Source organism: Plectropomus leopardus, chromosome 16 (assembly GCF_008729295.1).
Source record: "Plectropomus leopardus isolate mb chromosome 16, YSFRI_Pleo_2.0, whole genome shotgun sequence".
Lineage (NCBI taxonomy): Eukaryota > Metazoa > Chordata > Actinopteri > Perciformes > Serranidae > Plectropomus > Plectropomus leopardus.
This window is the reverse complement of record NC_056478.1, coordinates 11,946,298-11,970,854: the sequence shown is the minus strand read 5'-3', so window position 1 is coordinate 11,970,854 and position 24,557 is coordinate 11,946,298. Positions and strand designations below refer to the sequence as shown.

Sequence of the window (24,557 nt, the reverse complement as noted above, 5' to 3'; positions counted from 1 at the left end):
GGCAGCAGTCATGCTCCACAACTGACTCTCTGTCTCCCACGTTGTAGATAAATTTGCAAATCTTGCATGGTCATGCGTGGGTTGCAAGTATGGTGTTTGTTTTGATGAGTGAAACGTGACAGGAAAATCATCATGTGTTGCAAATCATGGGATGTTGAAACCTGCCCCAGATCCTTAGGAAGAGGTTTCTGTATGATTTATAGCCAAAATCCAGAATGTGTGAAACATCAGGAACCATCCCAAAGTAAATCAATTTTCTTATCCATACTTGAGATATTTGCTGATTCTTGAAGTCTAAACTGGTTACAGCAATTACGAGCTCAGTCACTTTTGTTTGGACCGGTGTTGTAATCAATACGGCATGTTTTAGATGAGGTGTTTCACTGAAGGAGTTTGTAATAGGCAAGGGACTTTGTTTTGATTAAGTGAGATAGGATCATTGCCTGTTTCTTTTCTCACAGGATAATCTTACGAGCAAGGGGTCCAGGCTAATATTTATGTTTAATAGAGTTATGCTGCTGACGTCAAAGGTTTGATCAGATTTGAAGGAGAAATATGTGCTTGTTGTATTTCAGCTGCTTATTAATCTCCTCTCTGCTTTGCTCAATTATCCCCAATGTATTTCTCAACTAATTTCCCATTTCCCTCTTCAACCTATTTCTCTCCGTCCCTACAAACCCCTATTTCCCATCCCAGTACTTCTACTCCCATTAGCCATTTCCTCCATTTCCCCAAGTTCTTGTTATCTCTCTCCATCCAGCTTATGCAACTCATCTTTGCTTCCTCCTTATCCCACCTCCACTCTCTTCTTTCCTGTTTCATTTTCCATCATCCCCATCCCTTGACCCTGCGCACCACACTGACCTCCCTTTTCTCTCTCCCCTGGCTCCAGACCAATTACTTCGGACTATGGTTCCAGGGAAAGACCCAGGCCCCGGCCCATCGCTGGGTGGAGCTGGAGAAACCGCTCAAGAAGCAGCTTGACAAATTTGGCAATGAGCCGCTGCTCTTCTTTGGAGTCATGTTCTACGTGCCTAATGTTTCCCGGCTGGAGCAAGAAGTCACCAGGTAAAGAATCTCCAAATGCCACTTACAGTACCTCCATCTGTAAAAACATCAACAGCTGCAGACTTTTTTTTACCAGCGCCTTCGAATGTTCTTTGTTATAAGCTCTCCGTGTTACTTTGTAAACATTAAAGTCAGTCAATGCCATCTGTGCTCTTCGATAACATTTAACTAACTCTGGACATTAGAAAATGATTCTGTCTATAAAGAAGCCAGATACAGTGAGTCTACTGCTTCTTGCCTTTTAGATGCTTATTATTTACTCTCAGAAAACTTGCACAAATATGAACTTAATGAACAGAGGACAAGAGGTTTAATTTTTTTTACTGTGCACGTATGTAATCTTGAGCATAAATGGGCTCTTACATGTCCCATGTACTGCCAATATGCTCCAACTTGAAAGGAAGAGTTTTTACGTTTCGCTGTTGTTTTTTTTTTTACTTGTTTCTCATGTTTCTGTGGCTTAATGGAATAGTTCACCAAAAAATGAAAACTCAGTCATTATTTACTCATCCTCATGCCGAATCATGTGGCTTCCACACTACAAGCTACAGGCTACAACAAGGCTATAAACATAGCTCCATTGACATTTTTCAAAACAAGTTGGCATGTCGGGGTCTCAGGACAATTGGATTACTTCAGACGAAGTATGGAGACATTTTGTGGTTTTATTCTGTATTTTTTTTACCATTTGAGTCCTGGTCACCATTTGCTTTGATTGTTTGGGAGATGAGTGCAATGCCTCCGCATGAACCTCTGGCAGGGATTTTTGGACTATAGAACTTCACCTGACTTGCCATCGGCATGAGGGTGAGTAGATAATGACTTCATTTTTAATTTTTGGATGAACCATCCCTTTAATAAAATCTTAGTAGAAAAACAAACAAAATTTCCTCGGCTCAATAAACACATAAACAGATGTCATATACAAATTATCATTGAGCACAGAGATATACTCTTATTGATACCACAGGAAAACAATAAATCTGTGTGCAATGAATCTTGTGTGCAGACTTTGTGCAGTCTGGTTACAGACAGGTGCATTCATGTGGCCCCAGTTCTCTGAATTGATTTTGTTTGCAATGTGTTTGACGGCTGTTTTGGATGACTAATCAGAGCTAAGTAGATGGGATTATAAAATGGGCTGCCATCTCCCTACTTAGCTAGCTTGTTACATTTATTAAAAATAGCAACAGTGGCTTTCTGATTATCAGGCTAAGGTGTATCTGCATCATCAACAGCAGACATTTTCTCCTTATCCACAGTGTGTGTGTGTGTGTGTGTGTGTGTGTGAGAGAAAGAGTGTGAATGAGCATGTTAGCTGGCTGTGAAAAGGGCATCCAGGGGTCAGCGTGTAGCGGACAGTCTGCCATCTCAGATTCCTTCTCACACTCAGGTCTGCCTCGCACTGAGCTGGTGAATTTGCGGCTTCTGCTTCGCTGGATGTGGGAAAGGTCGATTGCAGGTCACAGCTTGACGTTTTGATGTTACAGTTAGTTTTAAACCGTGTGTGTGTGTGTGTGTGTGTGTGTGAGTGTGTTAAATATGACGCTGTTGAATTTCCTCATTTTTCAAGAGACAGGAGTGAACATGCTATTTCTTTACATAGATAATGATATCATCTTGTATTAGTGACCGGACTTATGCACTCACGGTGTGTGTCTGTGTGTGTGGCATGTGTGTGTGTGTGTGTGTGTGTGTGTGTGTGTGTCTGCAGGTTCGTTATACAGAAGCCAGGATCTGCACTGGTAAAGGGATGGTATTCCAGGAAACCCCTGCGGGCTTTTATGGTGTGTGTGTGTGTGTGTGTGTGTGGGGGGGGGGGGGGGGTTTGGGGTTGAAGGGGGTTATGATGGGGCCTTTGGGGCAATTTAGGGAACAATGGCCACCTCTTTTTCTCAAGCCCCTCTCTTTCGCTTACAATCTGTCTACATAGTGTCACCTCAAGTCCCTCTTTTATCAAGAGCAGATCACATTTCTCCAGTCCCACATTTTTACTTTTTCTTTATCCCTTCGTCCTCCTTTTCCCTCTCTCTCTTTTTTTTTTGTTTGTCAGGAATGTTGGCACAGCCGTCCAGCGTAGGAGGCGGACCACACATTCCTCCCAGCAGAAGTGCTGGGGGTAAAGGGGGGGGTTGGGGGAAGGGGGATGGATGTCTGGTTTACAAAACACACACACACACACACACACCACAGACACACACACACACACACTCACACACACTCCCACTCCCTCACCTCACGCACCTCACACACTCCCCCCAAGAATCCTCTCATGAGCCAGCTGCAGCCCTGTCAGAAGAGTTAGTCACAATACACCACATTGTAAGAACATACACGCTCCCCGAGGCAAGCTCTCCTAAAAGCCCCGTCGCTTTTTTTCTTAACATCAAGTTGAAAACAATCTTTTTTGATGAAGTTCAAAACACTTTTTTACTACCCAGTCTTAATCAAGGGTTTAAAAAATCTTTAAAAGGCTTTTTTTTTTTTTTTGCTTTTACACTGCCTGAGAACATCAGTCAGTGTGATGACAGATATAGCTAACAGCCCTCTTTTTTAAAATGAAGGTAATTTATTGACTTGGGGTTGATTTGGGTCAGATCCAGTGAGGCATATCTTTGTTTTTCTTACACACCTGGTATGATGGAGAAAGTAGGGGAGGGCAGGACTCGGAGAAAGAATGACAGAGGTGAAGAGGGAGACAAGTGGGGACAGAGAAAGTAAAAGTTTGGCAGAAATTGGCTTGGGGTTTGTACGTTGTTATTTATGTGGGTTTAGCTGGGACTTCTGCTGGAACTTAAACATATTTAAGTGTCCACATAGAGAAGTATGTTTGTGCTTGTGTGTAAAAACAGAATAGGAGTAAGTGGATTTGGTTTTTGGGTGTTTGATTTACCCTTTTTTTTTTTTAGAAACTTCAAAATTAAAATGCTACATCATATTTTGTTACTCAAATTAAAATATGTTAATTTGCTCCCACCTAAGATGTAACTTATTGTTTTCAGTTCATTTTAACAGCAAATAGTAAGAAAAGACTTAGTTTTTAGTTTAAAATAGCTTAATTTGTTGCCAGAAACCAGAAAGACGGACTGTTGACTCTGCCTCCTCTGAGTAAATGAGATTTACTGAGAAAGTAATGTGAGTTTTATAATGTGGTCAGGTCTTTGAAGTTCAGGGTTTGACTGATGTGTAACCTGATACGAGATCTCCCTCTCTTCCCGTCCATCCATTCATCTGTTTCTGCTCCCCTCTCTTCCCCCCTCCACGCAGCTGTGAAAATTACCCAAAGCAGGGGGTTAAAGTATGTGTGTGTGTGTGTTCTTCCTGACTACATATTCACACCAATAATCCAATTATCAAGCAATTAAGGCAGTAATGCAAGAAAGCTGGAGCCCATGTAAACACTGTTCTCTGATATATTAATTCAACTATGCACATAGTTGCAGTTATTTCTGCACGATGGACTTTGAAGAGTTCTATGTATGTCAGATTATGTAAAAAATATTAGAGCTTTTGCCATGTTTTACAGCACATTCCTCAGTCCAGTTGCCTGACAATATATGATAAAGGTATTATCTCAAGATGTCTCAAAGAGATCCCGAAATACTGCTGTGACAAAGATCCTTCTTATTAATCCTTTAAAACCTGGAGAGACATAACTTCTCAGTGCTGCTTTCAGATGTTTCTTTTACAGGAATTTAAACCTGTGAACTCTGAGCAAATTGATGCGATTTCTTTCAAAAACCTGGTAAATTAGGCAATGAGCAACTTTGTAAGAAATTTTCCACAAACTGCAAGAAATTAACAAAAATTATCTAAAAAGAAAAAACAATGGGAAAATATCCAGGTATAGAGGTAGGTAAAGAATAAGTGAAAGAAATACTATATTTCTAATTTCATAATTACATTTTTTTAAAAACTGAATTGTTAAAATTTTTAAGCGCTTTGTCCGTGTCATTTACTTTTTTGTTTTGTTTTACTTTCTTTTAAAAAATTATAGTTTTTCAGGTAATTTTCCTGTACTTTTTGCTAATTTTTGTGTCATTTCTTCTTTCATTGCTCATTGCATTCTTCATGTGTTTGACAGAAATCAAGCCAGTTTTGCTCAGGTTTCAAAGGATAAAAATATTGCCCCTACCAAGCAGTCCAGTTAAGCTCAGTTCCTTACAAATTATTATTACACATCGTTGTCACACAATGGTTATTTTTACATTTCCATTCTCAGAAGTTGTGGATCTGTCCCGTTTCTTTCTTACCCTCCTGCTGGGATACCCAGCACACTGATCCGATACTCAAAGGTGGAGCTAGCTAGTTTATTTTGACTGGTGAAGAGATAATCTTCACTCTTGCTCTTGTAGAACTCGATGCTCAATCCTTTTATTTTTAAATATCCCATCTATTGTGACAGAAACTGTAAATACTCAAGTCTTTTCTTTTTTTTGTTCCAACACTGGCATCTTGCAACCCTTTTATTATAGATTCTCCACCACTCTTTAAGAGGAACATCTTTGTTTCCTTTTTCTTTCCAAAAATCACCTCTTTGGATCTTACATCGTTCAGAAGGTGTGTGTGTGTGTGTGTGTGTGTGTGTGCGTGTGTGTGTGTGCGTGTGTGTGTGTGTGTGTGTGCGTGCTTGTACCCTTCTGCTCCCTCTGTCTCACTGACATGAAGGAGGGGCAAAGTGGGCCCAGAGAGAGAAAGTGAGGAACCTAAACACAGAGCTGTTGACCGGAGCGAGGCCAACTGGCCTCAGCAGCCCCCAAGGCTAACAGAACCAACAGCCTTGAAATCCTAGCATTGTTCAGCTAGTTATCACACACACACACACACACACACACACACACACACACACACACACACACACACACACACAACAGCTGTATCTGTTGTGCCCCTGCTGATTCAACACATTTCAAAGTGAAATCCTCCTGCCTCCCACACAAGCTGTCTGGACCCATCCAGGGCTGAGGGGGTGGTCAGGGTCATACCATTGCAGAGGTGGTGGGGGAGGAGGGGGTGGAAGCATATGTACACACACATTCATGCATGCATGCACATATGCTAGCAGGCTTGTTGTCGGGGGCCACTTGGACATCTGGCAGCGTGTCTTGAGCGGGGCTTGAACATGCGTGGGCATATAAAGGGCCCTTTGTGCCTGTGTGGCTGCCTGGAGTGCCAGCAGAGCGCTCTGCCATGGTGGAAGTCACAAGTAACTCTGAGTGAGGAAAGCTCTACCTCATGGCTATTTGTGTATATTCACCTGTTATTACGGCATAGTGATGTCATTCTGACATACGTGCTAGGTGTGTGCGTCATAAGGTCGTCTTTGTGGACATGAATCTTATGTGTGGTCTTGTGAGTGATAGTCTATGTGACCAGAAGATGATTAAGCTCTTAAGTGAGATCTATTATTAATTTATTCTGTTATAGACTCTCAATTCAAAGGATAGATTTACCCAAATTACATTAACACATGTTTTCTCACTCAACTCTAGTGCTGTCTAACCATGTAGATTGTTTTGGTTTTATTAGTCCATGTTTTTTCCAGATATGTGTCAGAGGTTTCTGCTCCCATCCCAAAACAACAAAATTAAATGGACTGTCAGTACAGAAAAACGACTTACGGCATTATACATGCTTGCCAACCCTCCTGACTTTCCCAGAAGATGGTTGTTTTTCCTCTCCCGGTTTCCTCCTAAATTCAAGATTCTGAGGTCACACGTGTCTCGTATTTCTCTCGATTCATGACAGATTTTCACATCATTTTCTCCTTTTTGTTATCATAACCGATGCCTCGCACTGTACAGTATGTATAAGCCCTATACCTCTACGAAGGTCTTCTGTTTCCACCTTTACTACGATACAGCTACACCAAATGATGCTTCTTACATTTTTTTATGCGGCATGCGAAGATTTGCTCGCAGCTCATCCTCCTCAGTGAGTAAGAGATGAAGAGAAAAATGGAGAGCACTGAGGGCAAGAAATACCCAAGCAAATTTCAGACATCCTGGAAAGAATAAATCCTGATTTTTAGAGAAAGTTTTAAAAGGGGCGTGAATCGTTTTTTTCTGCCAAGCATGAGGTCATGCCATGCGATGAAATGATGAAAACTGATGAATATTAGTTAGTGCCAGAGATTCATGCACATTTATGATAAAGAGGGGTAAAAAGTAAAATAAAAATGTATATATCATGAACATGTTGTTGAATTTTTCTGGAAGATTTAGTCCCATAAAAAGTGTTTAAATTGCATTATGCAGATCACGTAGAGTAATGAGGACACTGTTTGTGGAAAGAAATATATTTTTATAATATCATTTTTATTGATTTCAAGACCGTAAACTTTCAACAAGACAGTAAACTCTGTTACAGAAAAGAAACTTCACAGCCCATTTTAACCATTGTCTGCAAAGTATTAACATATTTGAGGGCAGGATTGACTTTATTTTTGAAATATTGAGACATGAACTTCAAGTGAGTGGTTTTTCTCCAAATGGATGTATGTCTTGCTGTAATTGAATCCTTAAGTATGCAGCATGTGGATGTTATATGTGGCTGGGATCATTTCAAGCACAAACATTTCCTTGGGCGTCTGTCAATGTTTTTTTTAAGACTCATGCATTACTCAAGGCTTTTATGGCTTTACATTGAACTTACATCAAACTTAAGTGTGTGCTAATGTAGTTATTCAGGGCTGAATAATTATTTTTGTTTACCAGCATTATTAACCTCCAAACAATCTAAAGAGCATATTACAGTTTAATATCTATAAACCCTCCGTTGCTACAACTAATGACATCTAACCAAAAGTTCAACCAACAAAATCAGCCAACAGCTTTGTGTATTTTAATTATTATAGTATAATTAAACTGGACAAACATTAAAAGTGAGCCAACAGAAAAACATAAACAAAATATTATTTGTTTCATTTAAAGTTCTCAAGTTAAATCTGATAATTAACCTATCAGTAAACTAAAGTTCTTGTGTTATTTTATGTCTAATATACATAATATTGTTGCTCTTGTAATCCAAACGATGAATCTCAAATAAACAAAATCAAGAATCAGGAGAATAAGTGCTTCAGTAAATATATATTTAATATTTAATATTTTTAAATTAACACAAAGCTCTGAAAACTGTGTTGTTGAACTCATTAAGGATTTTACTTTTCCTAGGAACTGCGATGTTTCGAGGGAAAGTTTGGATCTTATAACGTGGGGTTTAATGAGGTTCTTATTCATTGTCAGTTTACATACAGCAGATGTCAGATGGCACGCCCCTAGTTTGGAGAAGCAGGCAGGAGAACTGACACAAATGCTAAGAAATGTATCGCTGTAGACAAAGGAAGCATCAAAACATATTTGAGCCACATAAAAATAGTCCCACCTAAAAAGATCAACACCAGTTTAAGTGGATACTTTATTCATAATATTTTCACAGTCACAGTGATTTGTGATGGGGAATTGAAACCGTTATATTTCACTCTTCAAAGCCAGTTTATGAAGACAATCAGTAGGCTAATTTACAATTGCTGAACACAGGAGCTGCTGGTCTACAGCTGCCTCGATCAGTTAGTTTATTCAAGGCAGAGGAAGACCAGCAGCTCCCTTCTTCAGCAAGTTAAATTACAGTTTTTGTCAGTGGAGTTTGGCAGTTTTGATATTGGAAAGGGGTGTTTGCGACAGGATAAAGCAATTAAAAAATTCTCATAGCAAAGTACACTTAAATAGATTTTTTGATTTGGCTTTAATATATTTTGCTGCTACCCTCGTCCACAGCAACACATTACTTAGCTTCCCTGTCAGTCCTGCCTGTTTCCCAAACGTCTACTCTATGTGGATACACTAACTACGGATAAGTATGTCAATACAAACCTTCATAAAAATGTCTGAAATATTCTTACAAGTGCTTTATCTTGTTTGATGATTTAGTCTTATAGATTTTTTATGTGAATTACTACACAATTTCATCTGGTCTGGCCTCTGAAAGTATTTAAATAGAACAAACTGAAAAGAAAAATCAGCTTTTGGGTTTACTGGTAACAACCTGTAGACATACTACATACTGCTTGTGTTCTGGGTTTACAAGAAGACAAAGGTTTGTTTCAAGCCTTTAAGGTTTGTTTTGTGTAATTTGGGCTCTCTCATGAGGAGACTTCTCTTCCACTGTCACGCTTTCACTTGTTCATAGTTGTTTTAACAGTTTACTGTCCGCCTCTCCACCGCTGCCCTCGCATATATATAAACACCATCATGTTGTTAGCATTGAACCTCAGAATGAGAACCAACCGCTGTCAACCTCAACATTTCCCCAGACCCCATAGGGAGAGCGCTGGGAAAACATGGGGAGTTTGTAAAAACAAAAGTCCACAATCATTTGAAGGGTTTTGTGTCCTGTGAGGCTCCTCCCCCTCCCGACCGCATCAAGCTCCTCCCCCCCGCTGCAGCCGCGGCGGTTGGCTAATTAGGGGGTTGCCACGGGAACGGAATGGCAGCTTAGCCAACGGGTGTAATGACAGGGTGAGGGAGGAGGGCGGGGTCAGATTATAGGCCTGGGAGTATGCTGAGTGGAGCTCAAAAAAGAAAAGAAGAAGTGGGGGAGAGAATGTGAAGAAGAATATGAACATGAAAGATGTAAAGAACTTCAGCATGAAATTCTTAAACTTTGAGGGTGAATTAAAAGTTCAAACAGTTTAGGATTGGCTACTGCGATGACAGAGGAGGAAAGAAAATTTAGGAACTGAGGAATAAACTCAAAACTGTGTGTGTGCGTGTGTGTGTGTGTGTGCGTGCGCGCGTGTGTGATAGAGAGGGAGTGAATGACTAAGCATGTATAGCTCAGCGGTTTCCACATAGAAGTTTGTGTACTCTGGCACAGACTGTCTAATGTACGCTTCCACTCACAGCTCTGCTTGTGCGTACGTCAGAAAAGGTGTCTCACAGCCCACATTGGAAAGACTCAGCCGGTGGTCACCGTGGCAACAAACAGGAAACAGTGTGCAAGTTTTTACGCAGCCGAGCCCGGTCACCCTGACAATTCTCCTCTTTCCTCCTGTGTGGCCGCTCTATTCTTCAGAAGACAAACATCCATTTGGACCGCGGCTAAAAGTGGACAAAAGGAGCTCAGAAACTTTTAAGGAGCTCAGTGTATTTCAGCCTCTTGGTTTTGGGGCTTTTTTTAAACCATATTATGTGAAGTCTGCGAGTGGGCTCAACAATCTGAACTGTGTCATCATATCAGCTTACACTTGGCAAAACCACCACTGCCCAAAACCACAGTGCAGAGTCCCCAGTTTGCCTCACACTCACACAGCAATTATACTCGTCTTTTGTCCAGCTTGTGTCGGTCCTCGCACCATGAAACATACTCGCTGTTAGCCGAAAATTTACGGACCTATAAAATCATATTGTTTAGCCAAACTGGTGTACATTTTGAATTCCTCTCAAGTAAGAAATGAGTCACTGGTATTTCAAATAGAGGTGATTCACTCATTCCTTACTGGGATTCTGCAACAGGCTTCTCTGGCATTGTTTTAAACAGCTAATGGTGTTGCCAAACTGTGTTGACGCATATTTTCTGTTGCACAAACCAGAGGCTGAAGAATACGTCTCTCTGTGGTGTCTCTTTGGATGTTTGCAATCCCTCAGTTGCTAATGTGCAGCGCCTCGAGCACAGCTCTTTTTTGCTTTCTTTGGATAAATGTGTTGAACTGAACCCCATCATGTTTTCCAACTCGATTTTATATAAGTGGTGTTCAGAGACACTGTGGCTAGTTGGAAAAATAACATTAACCACCAACCAAATTCTGGTGAGTTTCTGAAAGCTAATGAGAGTGTCTGTGCTGCCACCCACCTAGTCAGATTTGCATGCAGTTTAGCTGGTAGAAAGGCTGTGGTATGCAGTCTGAAAAAGGCTAAGGGTGGTTTCACATCATTGATTAGTGTGAACGCTTTGTACTGCACCCGGGCACGGTACGCCGGTCCATGCCGAGTCCACTTGAAAAGGTAGTAGTACAGTTCATGTGTACTCTGGTATGCATCACATATGAACACCAGCTGCACCAAAACACAGAAGTGAACTGCTATTTAAGCACAACAAATAGGTCACGTAGATGATGGCGAAAGTGTACTTGCATATGGACCAACATTAGTGGTGGAGTGTAGGGGAGTTTAGGGGAGGCAATTTTACTTTGGTACAGTATGAATCAATTGTTGCTAAAACGCTCTGAGTCTATGCAGTCATACTAGCAGCTCTATCAGGCTTTACTTATTCTTACTCCACACATACATGGGTATTTTCGAAAACAGAGCCATTTTTGCATATTGGCCTTTTGTCCCCTTTGAGAAATGTGATTAAGGTCTCTATAAATGGACCTTTTGTAAAACTGTGAACATTTTCAGAAACTCTGTTTTCATTGTCAACGTGTAGACAAGGAAAACTAAATTTTGACGCCCCTCCTTTGTTAAGCATCACAAATGAAGGGGCATTTAGTGCAGTGGCAGATGTGGCTAAAAATTGTGCTAGCTCTAATCTTTCTAACAGGACGTTATACATGTTTAGACATACAGTTACTCTTCTAGGAACGGAGGTGTCAAAATGTCCTCTGGAGGTCACTGTTCCAGGTTGTCCTCCATCAGTAATAGTTTTTTTTCCAGGCTTTTGATTAGCCAACATCCTCTTCATCTTCTTTGTGTTGTGTTGCAAGCTGTTGGGCTAAGATTAGATAAATGAATCCTTTAATTGTCCTACAGCAGGGACAATTGCAATGCTGGCAATGTTGGTATGCTTTTGACAGCACTTTCATTTGGACAGAGGGTTTTTTTTTTCCAGTGCTTGTGTAAATAGGAGGATTTCTTTTTAGAACAAAGTAGAGAAAAAACCCATTTTCAAAAATACCCGTGAACATGTTAACGTTAGCATGCTAACATTTTTTTGGTCAAGAAGTACTGGCCAAGTTTCTATATGTTGCCCCAGAGGAAAAAGTCAGTGAATAATAAAAAAAAAACATTAAATGTGTGAAAAACCACAAAAAAACACAATTTATTTAATAATTTTTCGAGGTACTGTATTTTAGTTTGGATCTCGTGGTTGACCCATATTGCCCTCCCTTTAGCCTGCTTGCTGCTTGCCAAAAACATGAATTCTCTTGTCAGAGTCAAACATTTCCAACACAAGTTTCATTCTTTAGCATCTCATCCGAATAACTCAATTTTAACTCTCTTTGTTGTTTGTCTCTAGGTATCAGTACTACCTGCAGGTGAAGAAGGAGGTGTTGGATGGACGTCTCCACTGCGCAATAGAGCAGGGGATCAGACTAGCTGGCCTAGCAGTACAAGGTGAGACACACACACACACACACACACACACACACACACACACACACACACACACATGAACAAACATCTCATGTGAATAATCTACCCGAGGGAGACAGGCAGCACAAGAGAGACAGAGTGAACAAAAACTCACACTTTCTCAGGTCATCTCGACTTCACTACCTAATATGGCTGCATACCACTGGGAGAGCCCAGTCCACTTGAGTTCCTATGGTATCAGTCTTAACACACACATACACACACACAGCCTCCCTCCATCTCCTCGGTCTTGTTCCTGGGTGCTGTCTGTGTCTCAGGGGGAATGTAAACAGACAGTTAGCTTATCGCGAGTTGCAAGGTTAGCTTTAGTAGCATCAGGAAGACCCTTATCTGTCAGGAGGCGAGGATCCTCCGCTACACCTCCTTTTGTCCGACAGACAGCAGAGCAGTACTCAGGATGTACTCACAGGCCCTGTCTGGAGGCCTGACAATGTTTTAGAGATTGTGAGCAGGTCGGGACATCAGATATTTATTTTTATAACACTTAATGATACAGGTGGGCATGAGTACCAGACTTATAATCCCGTTTTTGTGTTTTTGTTCTGTAAAAGAAAACATATATGCTATAATAACTAGAAACCTAAATTTGCCCTGTGTACATTTTTTTTGGATGAGACACAGTAATGTAACTGCTGTCTATAATTTTCTGCACAGATCCATGTGTCAAAGATGTCAACACAGCTGCAGATAGTGCTTAAACATTTAATGTAGACATGACTCAGTCTAGTGTTACAGGCGAAATGATGACGAGGCATAAGAGTTTTAACAAATTAACAACGTTAGTGCAAGCTATGTGACATTAAACTTTTATATCATAACCAATCTTTAGCAAATCTCTCTCAGGAGTTCTCGATAATGATTTCATGCGAGCGCACAATTATGAAAATTACTAAAAATGCCCATCCCTACTTAACAATAACACAAATTATTGCATAGTTACAACAAGAACGGAGTGTAACTAATGAGATAGTCAGTTTAACTAATTGTTAGCCAATTAAAATAATAAGTAGCCTTTGGTTATTCTGAATCAAAGATTATCAGTCAAATTAAACAGTTTTTCCTCACTAATTTGATTGCAAGAAATGTTATATAACCGTTCAAAAACTTGAAATAAGATACAAAGTAAAAAAGTAAGAAGTGTTACTGAAAATGTTACTAATAACAAAGCAAATATATAGTGTTTATTATTTATTTATGGAATCTAGGGCAATGTTATAACTTTATGGAGAAAAAAAAATAAGATTTTTCAATTGGTGTTAATCGGAAGGACTGGAAGGAGTAATTATGCTTTCATGTTATCTTACTGCATTAGCGTCTTTGGCACACACATATCCTAAAGACAAAGTTTCCCTATATATTATGAACTGTTTGAATAACATATTTTAGATAAAGGCCAACTAATATTTTTTATATATTTGTACCATGTACAGTGAAATCACACTACGGTTTTTAGAAAAATATGAGTTAACACAACACTGAAAAACAATACATCATAGTTAATGTGATTTGCAATTGTTGCATTCATACACATTAAAATGAGATCACATTGTTTTTTTTCACCTAAAAGATTGTAAAATATGTGTGTTTGTATTTACTAGCTGACTTTGGAGACTTCACTCAGTTCATGTCTCAGGACTTCCTCAGGGAGTACGTGCTCTTCCCAGTGGTGAGTCCTCAAACCCTCACTGTTCAAATATGTGTACGTCTGTGTGTGTTTGTGTGTTGCCTGAAGGCACACATTCCTGTGTCACCTGCGTACCTCCTCCCTCCGCGTATCTAACTAGCAGGCAGAAAACAGACAAAGAATAAGCCAGAATCTGAGTGAGATAAAGATCTAGTGGGCACCAAATTTATTACAGTGCATGCTTGCAGTACATGAATGAAACACTGTTATGCTATGTCACAATGACAGCTACCTGATGCCCATTGCAGTTAAGCTGCAAATCAGTTTGACACAGTGTTAAAGAAAAAGAAAACGTTTCTTCCAGACACTCATTTGCTGCGAGGTCATTAAAGTTAACCAAAATTCAACTCAAAACTAATACAAAACATGAACTTTTTTTTTTAACTTTCATGTTTATTGTGTTTTAGTTTGTGCAAACAACCACAAGTTTCATTGGTATTCACTTAGACTTTCTTTCCTCAATCAGTGAGATAAAAGCTACAGAAAAACTACAAAACAAAAAGAAGAAAAAAAGTGAAAAACAGAATAGTCATGGTTATAAATGTCCATTTTCAAAGAAGGATGTATATCCAGTCTCTTGAAGATCCACTGTGTTTTAGATCATCCATTTCCTCCTTTTGATATCAAAAACATTTTCTCTCAGTCTTAGCTGGTAGGCCTTTTTATCCACCGTAAAAATCCGTCTTACAATTTCTAACCAATTTCCTATGGAAGGTGGTTCAGTCTTTTACCAGTTTCTTGTTATTGCCTTTATTGCTTGTAATCACTAATATCTTGATAATAATAATATCTTAAATACCTATCATAATCAGTGACACAATCATTTATATTTCCAAGGTACATAACTTTGCATTCCTTATGTATTGCATATCCCAGACTATTTTTTAAAATTGTAACATCTAGACACACAGTCACATCTACCCAGCACTGGTGTAACTTGTGACAAAAGTGTGTGTGTTTTGCCTCTCTAATCCCACGTAATTGCAAACATGATTGCTGTGAACCGGTTTGTTTAATTTTTAATAATACATTTTAGTTAACTGAAATAAAAAAATTATAAAGTGTTTCCTTTATAAAGCGTGCTGTTATTGTAATACATGTTCTGAGCTTTTTCAATCTTGCCCCAGACAAATACTCCCATGTTATAAAAAACACCCGAAAAACTAGTTAATATTGAAACAGGATTCCCACTGTCATGGAAAACCTGTTTTTTTCATTATGTTTCCTCTCAGAACTGGCCCAATGGAGACGAGGTGCTGGAGGAGTGGACCCAAAAGGTCGCTGAGGAGCACAAGAGTCACTGGTACAGCTTCATTTTTTTACTGTTTGTTTACATGCACGTGGGAAAAACTCTGAGAATAAAAGATTCAGAGGCAATGAGATACCTAGTACCAGGCACTACGGTTTATGTGTCTGTACTTTTCAGTCGAATGCAGGCCGCTGAGGCAGAGCTGCTGTACATCAAGGAGGTGGAGAAGCTGGACGGCTTTGGGCAGGAGAGCTTTCCTGCTAAGGTAGATAAATAACATACCACTTCCAGCCTCCTACACAGACACACACACTTTAAGACTTTACTGTGTCCTTATGATATTCACTCTTCTTCCACAGGACAACTACACCAACGATATTTTCATCGGTGTGTCCTTCATAGGGGTGTTTGTCAAACACAGAAATGGCAGATCCATCATGCTCCACAAGTAAGTCGCCACCCTTTATCTTATTTATCTATTTTTGTAGCCTGTGTGAAAGTTGACTCTATCTTAAAAATACGTCAGTATGCAAGAAAATATTCCGAATTTTGTGTGGAAAAATTCAGTCCCTGTGTGCATTTGTTTGTATTTCCATGCTTGTGACAGGTGGAAGGACATTGGCACCATCGCGCACAACAAGTCAGCCATCACAGTGGAGATAACAAGCAGAGACGACACCATCATTTTTCACATGGTGAGTGTTGTGTCTGCGGGTGGTCCCAGTACATGCACACGTGCTTTACACAAGGTTTCTAGTGGGAAGTTAAACAAAAAAAAGGGCAAACACATTCCCAGATATCCTTGTTTAAAGACAAATACAGGTGCAAATTTGGTCTTGATTATCTATAAATACAACTGCTGTGTTCTTTTAAAATATCCGTGTTTTTCTCTGCATGTTTATATCTGCAGGAGGATATGGAAATGGCCAAGTACATCGCTCGCCTTTTCACGGCCAGACACAAATTCTACAAACAGAACAAAATCTGTGCAGAGTGAGTCTCAAGGCCAAAGGAGAGGCCCGCTGAAGGCCATTAAAGCCTTTATATATCCTGAATAATCGATTTATTTAATGTTTAAAATGGAGTTTAGCAACATTCTAAAGGTTCTGTTAAAAAACGTAATACCAAAACAAACTGTATAATCTTGAACTGTAAATACAGAGTTCAATGTTAAGTTTGTGAGTCATCTTCTGTGCTTGTTTCTCTTAAGGCCCACTCACTCACCTGCACCAATCAGGAGGAGACCCACCTGGACCCACCGCCGCTCTCTGGTAACGTCAGAAGCACTATCACTTCCTCAGTGGTCTGTCCTGTTGCCTCTATAAATGAGACCAGAGGACAGGGGACAGAGAGGGAAGACAGAAATGGCGGTGGTTAGAGATTTGACCCTGCTCTCCCACTCAGGGCAGCACTTAATTGTGCCATGGAGCCTTGGTTTTAACGTGCGTTGGTGGTGTGGTGGGTGTTGTTGGAAAGTTTGCAAGGGTGTTGCTTGCTCTGATTTCCGGTGCGACAATGAAGGCAGTGATTTGTGCGACTCCCTCCCTACTGGCCAGACAATGGCTTGGCTAAATGTGGCACAATAGCTGTTCAGTCAGTCCACTCGAGTGCTCAGTTGTCTGTCTGGGGAACCACAGGCATTGACGGTTGACAACTTCACGGCACAAGAGTAAATCTGAGTCTGTCACAGTCACCTGCTGTGTTAGAAAAAACTGCAAAGTGACATATTAAGGCTTATTTAGAGGCTTTTATAATATGACGCATGATGATGTGCATAACTTAAAGGAATACTTCGGCCCCCAATATTATATCAATTACTCACGTGAATTTGTGTAAAAAAAAAAGAAGTTTTTCTTGCATGCCCGCATGAGCAAAGAATACAAAAACTGCTAAATTTCTTCATAAATTGAAGTCAAAGGGTGGTCAACAACAGCAAAACTATATCAAAACATCCGTTTACATGCTCTTGCACAAACCATGCACTGTAATTAAAAGTTTCATGTGTCTTGTCGTTCAGCTCAGTTCTTCCCAAATCGACAGCGTTTTCTGACAGGGAACTGAACTAAACATGAAACGTATTTCTGCTCTCTTTAAAGCCGGACTCCATTGACAAAAACAGTCATTTTACCTCACTGAACACAGGAGTGGCTGGTCTGCCGCTGCCTTTATTGGTTGTTCCTTTGTGTTATTGTGTGACTTTGGTGTTTTAAAGGGATAGTTCACATTCCCCAGAGTCACACAATGCCACAAACAAACTACAGATCAAGGCAGTGGTAGACCAACAGCTCCTGTGTTTAGTAAGGTAAAATTACCGTTTTTGTAAATGGATTCTGGCAAAAAAGGTTTCACTTTCCTGTCAGTGCCCTGTAGGAAAGGACTGTATGTTTTGAAAGCCTTGATCATATGATTGGTTACATGAGACTTGGATTATACTTCAGGAGTTGTGTCAGAGTTTGCAAACAGATGTCCTGATATAGTTTTGCTGTTGTTAAATGTGGACCCCTATGACTTCAATTCATCAACACATTTCTCCATTTTCAGACTCTTTGTTCACCCTGGAAGCATGCAAAAAAACCCAGTTTTCTGCTCAAATTCAGTCTAATGAAGGGTGAATAATTGGTGTACAAATGCACATTTGTGTGGTTAAGTGTTCCTTTACTGGAGTATAAAAAATAATCGCCTCTTCTTAATTGCATTAAATGTGTTTTTTCATTCAGCCGAGGCCCCAGTCCTGTAACTTCCAGTATGGCGAGCATTATCAGGACACACAGAGCTCTCAAGGTAAATCACAGACACAAACACACAAACACATTCACAGTGAGTTTCACCCCCTCTGGCTCACTGCTCCGACCACAGTGTCATTTAAGGTTTTAGCCTCCCTGATGATAACTAAAGCATTTGAATAGAGCTAATTGTGTCTTTCCCATCAGGCTTGTGACTCACAGCCCATTTGTATTTTAACTATCTCCCAGCCAATTAGAGCCCAACGTTTGGGATGCAGAGCAGTGACCTCATTATGTGCCTCACTCTTTCATTGACTTGTTCACACACTCAGTCAGCCTTATAATCCGTAGTGCTTCACTCATGTCGGCTTTACAGTAAAACAGAGCGAGTGGAAAAACATTTTGGGTGTGCTACTGTGAGTGGGTGTGAGATCACTCTGTAGTGTGACCTCAGGCATCACACTCCATTTGTGTGGACAGAGATTATGTGTGTCTGCTGGTTTGTGGGCATAAGATAGTTTCACACGAGAGAATCCTTTATCTGTTGAGTAAAGAGGAGACACATGCATGCCACTATCTCCTAAATTATGGTGGGAAGAAAATAATCCAAATCTGTCTTTGTTCTAAGAAACTCTCAGAATTTTTCCAAAGGTGGTCAGTACCTTAGTAAAGATGCACCAGTCCGACTTTTTTAATGTTGATACTGGTACTGGGTGTTTGCAGAGCACTGATCTGATACCAGTGTTCAATCACTAAGCTGTATGCCTTATTGTGTGGGAGTAAATGGGATCATTCTCGTATGTGTAACATCAGACTTGACTTAAATATTGCTTTTCTAACATTGTAAAACAAAATGTAGCAAATAAATACGTAGATATAAATTGTGAATTTAATTATTATAATAATACATTTTACACCAGCATTTTGTTTGAAAAATTCCTCAGAATTAACATCAATTACAATTTAAGGCTAAACCTTGTAAGTGCAACAACAAATTAAAATAAAATTAGGAATGAAACTTCTTGTATAAAACACTACAACTGCCTTATATACAGTAGTAGTATTAGTGTTAAATAGTACCCACACACTTGTACTTTACTTGAGTATTGCTATTTTGTCTTTCTTTATATTTCTATTCCATGACATTTTAGAAGGAAATCTTGTACTTTTAACTCCTGTACATTTATTCAACAGCTATAGTTACTTTTTTTTGTTTTTTTACATAAAAAACATATGATTTGATATGTTATAGGATGCTGTATTATATTAATCATCTACCTAGTAGTAGATGATACCGTACAACGTATCTAAAACAGATAATTTCCTTTTGCGCTGTCATCTTAAGAACTCTTCACTATGTTAACGTTGTGTTTTTGTGGGTTTATCTTGTTCTGTATTCTATCGTACTTGCTTTATTGTATGTAAGCTATGTAACTCTACCAAATTTTTGAATACTTAAAATATTAGAATGAAATAAATTATGAATTTATTGCAATTTACATAAAAACATGATTATACACCATAAAGTCCAAGAACTTATTTCCATCGTGGTCCTTAGGATGAAGGTTTGTGTTTGGCTGTTGAGTGAGTATAGTGATGCATGTTCTGTAATACATCTACAAGTGCTACTTGGACATGTTGTCAGAAATGAACCCGCAGCCATCTGGTGTTTCTGGTCCTAAATCATCAGACACCGTCACCCGTGTGACCCAGCTGGGCGTGAGCAGTCCCCGATCCACAGCCACTGCGGGGCCTTTTCAGTAGCCTCCAGAATGATTTTGGTGGCAAAGAAAAATACATAAAAATACGTCATACAAAACAATAATCTTCCTTTCCATTCCTTCTTCCTCCCTCTTTTAAATTTCAGACAGCATCTTCCATGACGATCCCTACTACAAGTCGGAGACCAGTCTGGACCGCTGTCCCGCGGACTTTCCCTATCGTAACGGTACCGTGCCCAATGGAAGCATGTACAGCAGCCCCAGCCTGAGCTCCCTCAATCATTCCCAGACTTTCGTCCCACCCTCCCCGATGTCCTCAAACCTCAGCATTCCCGGCAGCGAGCTCATGCGCCCTGACTACATCCCCAGCCACCGCCACAGCGCCATCATCGCTCCGTCCTACAGGCCCACGCCTGAGTACGATGCTGTCATGCGGCAGAAGCGGCGCATGCTTCCTGCTCATCATGACCTCCACAGCCAATCGTTGCGCAGTCTTAACATCAGCAATGCGTGTGCTTACCGCCAGCCTGAGGCTCTGGTGTATAGCCAGCCAGAGATGAGGGAGCGGGGCCCTTATCATGCCCTGGGGCCCAGCCCGGGACCTTATGCACCACAGGTAGAGGTGGATGCTTTGTGATTGGTTTTGTTAAATTTCTTTCTCTTGTCTACGTCTCACACTGTTTTTCTATTTATGTTGCCTTGCAGATCAGCTACAGTAAACCGGTGTCCCATGGCCCTCATCAGGGAGGACCAGCCAGCAGCCAGGGCCCCTGTCACTCACCCTGCGTTAATGGAGGTGGAGGCAGTGGCGGGAGTGGGGGCGTAGGAAGCTCCATCTCTCACACTGTCAGTACACCGGAGCTCGCAAATACCAAACAACAGGGGAACAATGCGGGTAGCTATGCAGCTACAGCCAACATGCTGAGAAACCACATGTCACGCCCGCCTCCACCTTACCCCTCCAGCTCCTTCCGCCCTGCCACCAGCACCCCTGACCTGGCCAGCCACCGTCACCGCTGCATTGGGGGCAGCAGTCCTGAGCTGGTGACCCGCATGGTGCAGCTGTCGGTCAAGACCTTCCAGCCAGACAGCTCAGCTGTGGTGCACCAGTCCCTGCAGGAGGTTAGTGAACCATTAACTGCAGCTGCAAAGCACCGCTCCACTCTGGGCAAGAGACACAGTATGGAGGTGATCAGCAGCATGAGAGGAGGTGGAGGAGGAGGGATGGAGGGCATGGTGATGAAGGGCATGAATGCTCCCCTTCATCGGAGGAATACTCTCAGAGAACACGTGATGCCCCCCCAGCCTCAGCCCATCCCTCAGCCCCAGCCCCAAACCCCTCAGCCGCAACCCCAGCCTCCACCTCAGCCTCCACCTCAGCCTCCACCTCCACCTCAGCAGCCACAGGAGTTGCCCATGCAGATGCCTGTCCAGAAAGCTCCTGAGGCTCCTGTAGGGCCACCTGGACCAGTGGCCTACCAGCATCAAAAGACTCTCTCCAATGCTACCATGCTTATACACAGTAGTGAGAGTGAAGAAGAGGAGGAGGAGGAGGAAGAGGAGGAGGAGGAGGAGAGGCCGGAGCTGGATGTTCAAATCCCAGGACTCAATGAGGACATCAGCATCAGCGCTCAGCTCCAGGCTGCTCTGGCCAAGCTGCCCAACAAACCCCCTCCAGAGTACCCTGGTCCCCCAAGACCTCCTAGCAGTGCTCAGATCCGCACCCACAATCAAAACCACACTCACCACCACAATCATAATCAAGGACCTCAGAGCAACCAGGGACCAATGGACCCAAACCAAACCCAGGGCCGAGCACACAAATGTGGGCAGAGCCCAAGTAGTGCTGGGCCTGGAGGTGGTGGTGGTGGTAGTGGTGGGGGTGCAGGTGGTGGTGGGACACTGACGCGGGGAGACCAGGGTGGGGTGAATGGGGCAGTTTTAGGTCCATCCATTTCAGAACCGGACCTGACCAGTGTGAAGGAGAGGGTGAGGAAGGAGCCGGTCAAAGAGAGGCCGGTGTCGGAGATGTTCTCCTTAGAAGACAGCATAGTGGAGAGGGAAATCGCTCAGAGGGTAAGTCAGTCATTCAGTAATAACAATAATAATAATTATAAATTATTTAAGGGCAACTTTCAAAGCACTCGAGGACACCCTACAAGACACAGTTAAAAACAGACAGCAGTGGATCCATAGATCATAAAGTCAACAATCATTCAACAGTAATAAGATAATATAATATCATGAGAAAATCCATCATAAAAAAACTAGGTACAAAATTATGATAATGAAATCAACATCAAATCAAATTCAGATTGTGTGTGTCATCAAATCAATATGCCAGCTTAAAAAGGTGTGTTTTCAAATCGGTTTTCATGGTGTAAAGGGTGTCAAAGTTTCAAATGTCTTGTGAGAGAGAGTTCAGAGGTGGGGGAATAGCGGCCGATGGCTCTCGAGCCCGTGGTGGTCAGTCAAACAGATGGTGAAGTGAGATGGATTGCAAAAGTGGATCTAAGAATACAGGAGGGTATGTAGATATGAAGGAGATCTGACAGATATAGACAGGAGCTTGATTATGAAGGGCCTTGAAGGTGAGAAGCAGATCTTGAAATGGACAGGATGTTTCATCAGAAAGCCAGTGAAGGTGCTGAGTTCTTGTAACGATACAGGAAGCTGAATTCTTGGAGTTTATGAAGACGCTTGAGAGGGAGCCCAAAGAGGAGAGAATTGCAATAATCCATGTATGGATGTAAACAAAGATTGAATGTGAACGGCAGCGCTATTTGGTGTAAGCGACGAGTGAAGACGATTAATATTGCATAGATAAAAGTATGCAGACAAAGTAACAGTACTGTTGTGTGTAAGTCAATGTTTAACTCTGAAAATGTGTGGGTACCCTGTATAACCAAAACCGGACAATTATTTGTGCTTTTCAGATGTGAATATCTGCTGCTTTTCTCTGCATTATATGATTTTAGATTGTATACTTTTGCAATCTACATTGAACGTCTTGGGTTTGGACTAAATTTGAAGACGTCTACTTTGGCTCAGAGAAATTGGTGGGAAATAAAATCAACAGGTTTATTGATATAATCCACGAAAATGTAACAGTGTGTAACCAAGAACTGTAGTAACCAGTAACAAACTGAGTAACAAAATGGTATGACAAATTTACTTCAATGCAGCACATCATACAGTACTGGACAAACACACCCCTCCAAACTGGTACAGTTTTAAATATTTCAGTCTGTTGTTTGCTAGCTAGTTTCATAGCTGCTGATTAGCAGTAATCCGGGGTTCAGCACCTGAGAGGGTAGCGCAAGGCTCTGAGTCCCCCCAGGCAGCTAAAACCCTCATAAATCCCTCAGATTATTCTTTGGGTTGGGTGTTCTCGTGTGGGTCGGCTCTCTGTTAAGGCACAAACATTTGACACAGCACCAGGTATAAGTTAAATCATATAATCACCTCACTTAGTTGCCATAAACCTCTTTTTTTTAAAGTGTGAGCTGTTTAAGTTGCCTGTTTGTTGTATGAGTCAATGAAATTACTAAATATTTCACTAAAAGTCCAAAGCTGTTATCACTCATTTATACCCTCTGGTTTATCTCATACCTAGAGGACACCCCTTGTGACCCCCAAGCTGTTGTTTTGACTGTCCCACAGGGGAATAAGGAGGTGGGGCTGTCCTGGAGGTTTAATAGCATCAGAGATTAGGAGAGGTAATCCCTGGAGGAAGGAGGGACCGTGCAATGTGGGTCAGAGTTTGGCTGGCTTGGTAGAGAGGAAAAAACACAGGGTGACAGAGGAAGTGTGTGTTCTGTGCAGAAAAGGAGGCTAAAGAGGTAGGTGGGAATAAACAAAGAACTGACAGAATGTAAAATATGTGAAGGAGGACAAAACAAGGATGCAAGCATCGACAGAATCTGAGGCTGAAGTGAGATGGATAAGAAGCTGCACTCTTAATAGGCTTTACATTCAGGGCTTGTTAGTTCACACCTTTGGACGGAATACAAGTGGATTGGTACAGCCAGGTTTGCCCCACAAACAGGATACACAGATGCATGCACGTCAGATTCTCCCCACCCACTCCGACACACTCACATGTGCGCGCTCGCCGATTTGAGGCCGCGGCAGGTCAGTCAGTCTTGCAATGCTGCCGGTACCTGTAACCATGACACCAGGATTTTCCTCTCTCTTGAAGACGCTGGAGAGACAGAAGATGTCTGTAGACTCTGTGAAGAGGCCGCTGATGATGGCCGCCCTCAACGGACTCTATGTGGCCCGCATGCCTGTCCCCGAGAGTCCTGCGGAAGACGGTGCCAAGGCTGCTACAGACGAACGGGTAAGATGTTTGCTCTCACTAAGTATATGAATAGTTTTTAAGATATCATGCCTTTAACTGTGAACCAGGAACTATCTTTGAAAGATCTAGCAAATGTCCTTTTTTGTTTTTCAGTTGGACAGCATGTGTGTGTGATTGGTGGATAACTTAAAAACATGATGGTGTCGTGGTTGAAATAATGTCATTTTTTGTTGCTGATATATTACAGTGGATTTTTCTTTTGTCAAACTTTCTGGGATGAATTGTAAATGTGAAAACTCACACATAACTAGGGTTGCAAATGCATGATGTGTACATAGTATGATAACCATTTCTAAATATATAACTGTTTAACGATGTACGGAATTACACAGAATTTAAATAATAAGGACGGGAAACAGGAGGTTTTCCTCCAATGC

The 24,557-nt window shown here is 41.3% G+C and overlaps 1 protein-coding gene across 1 annotated transcript in view; it reads left to right on the top strand.

The window, feature by feature from the left end:
- Nucleotides 1-24,557, top strand: part of LOC121955187 (tyrosine-protein phosphatase non-receptor type 14-like) — a 52,800-nt gene that overhangs the window by 18,882 nt on the left and 9,361 nt on the right. Inside the window, exons 3-15 of the mRNA XM_042503032.1 lie at nt 893-1,068; nt 12,304-12,401; nt 14,039-14,106; nt 15,357-15,427; nt 15,551-15,638; nt 15,733-15,821; nt 15,981-16,068; nt 16,284-16,366; nt 16,584-16,644; nt 18,091-18,154; nt 19,964-20,433; nt 20,523-21,893; nt 24,019-24,159. Coding sequence (XP_042358966.1) covers nt 893-1,068; nt 12,304-12,401; nt 14,039-14,106; nt 15,357-15,427; nt 15,551-15,638; nt 15,733-15,821; nt 15,981-16,068; nt 16,284-16,366; nt 16,584-16,644; nt 18,091-18,154; nt 19,964-20,433; nt 20,523-21,893; nt 24,019-24,159 — 2,868 coding nt within the window. The remainder of the gene's footprint in view (nt 1-892; nt 1,069-12,303; nt 12,402-14,038; nt 14,107-15,356; nt 15,428-15,550; nt 15,639-15,732; nt 15,822-15,980; nt 16,069-16,283; nt 16,367-16,583; nt 16,645-18,090; nt 18,155-19,963; nt 20,434-20,522; nt 21,894-24,018; nt 24,160-24,557) is intronic.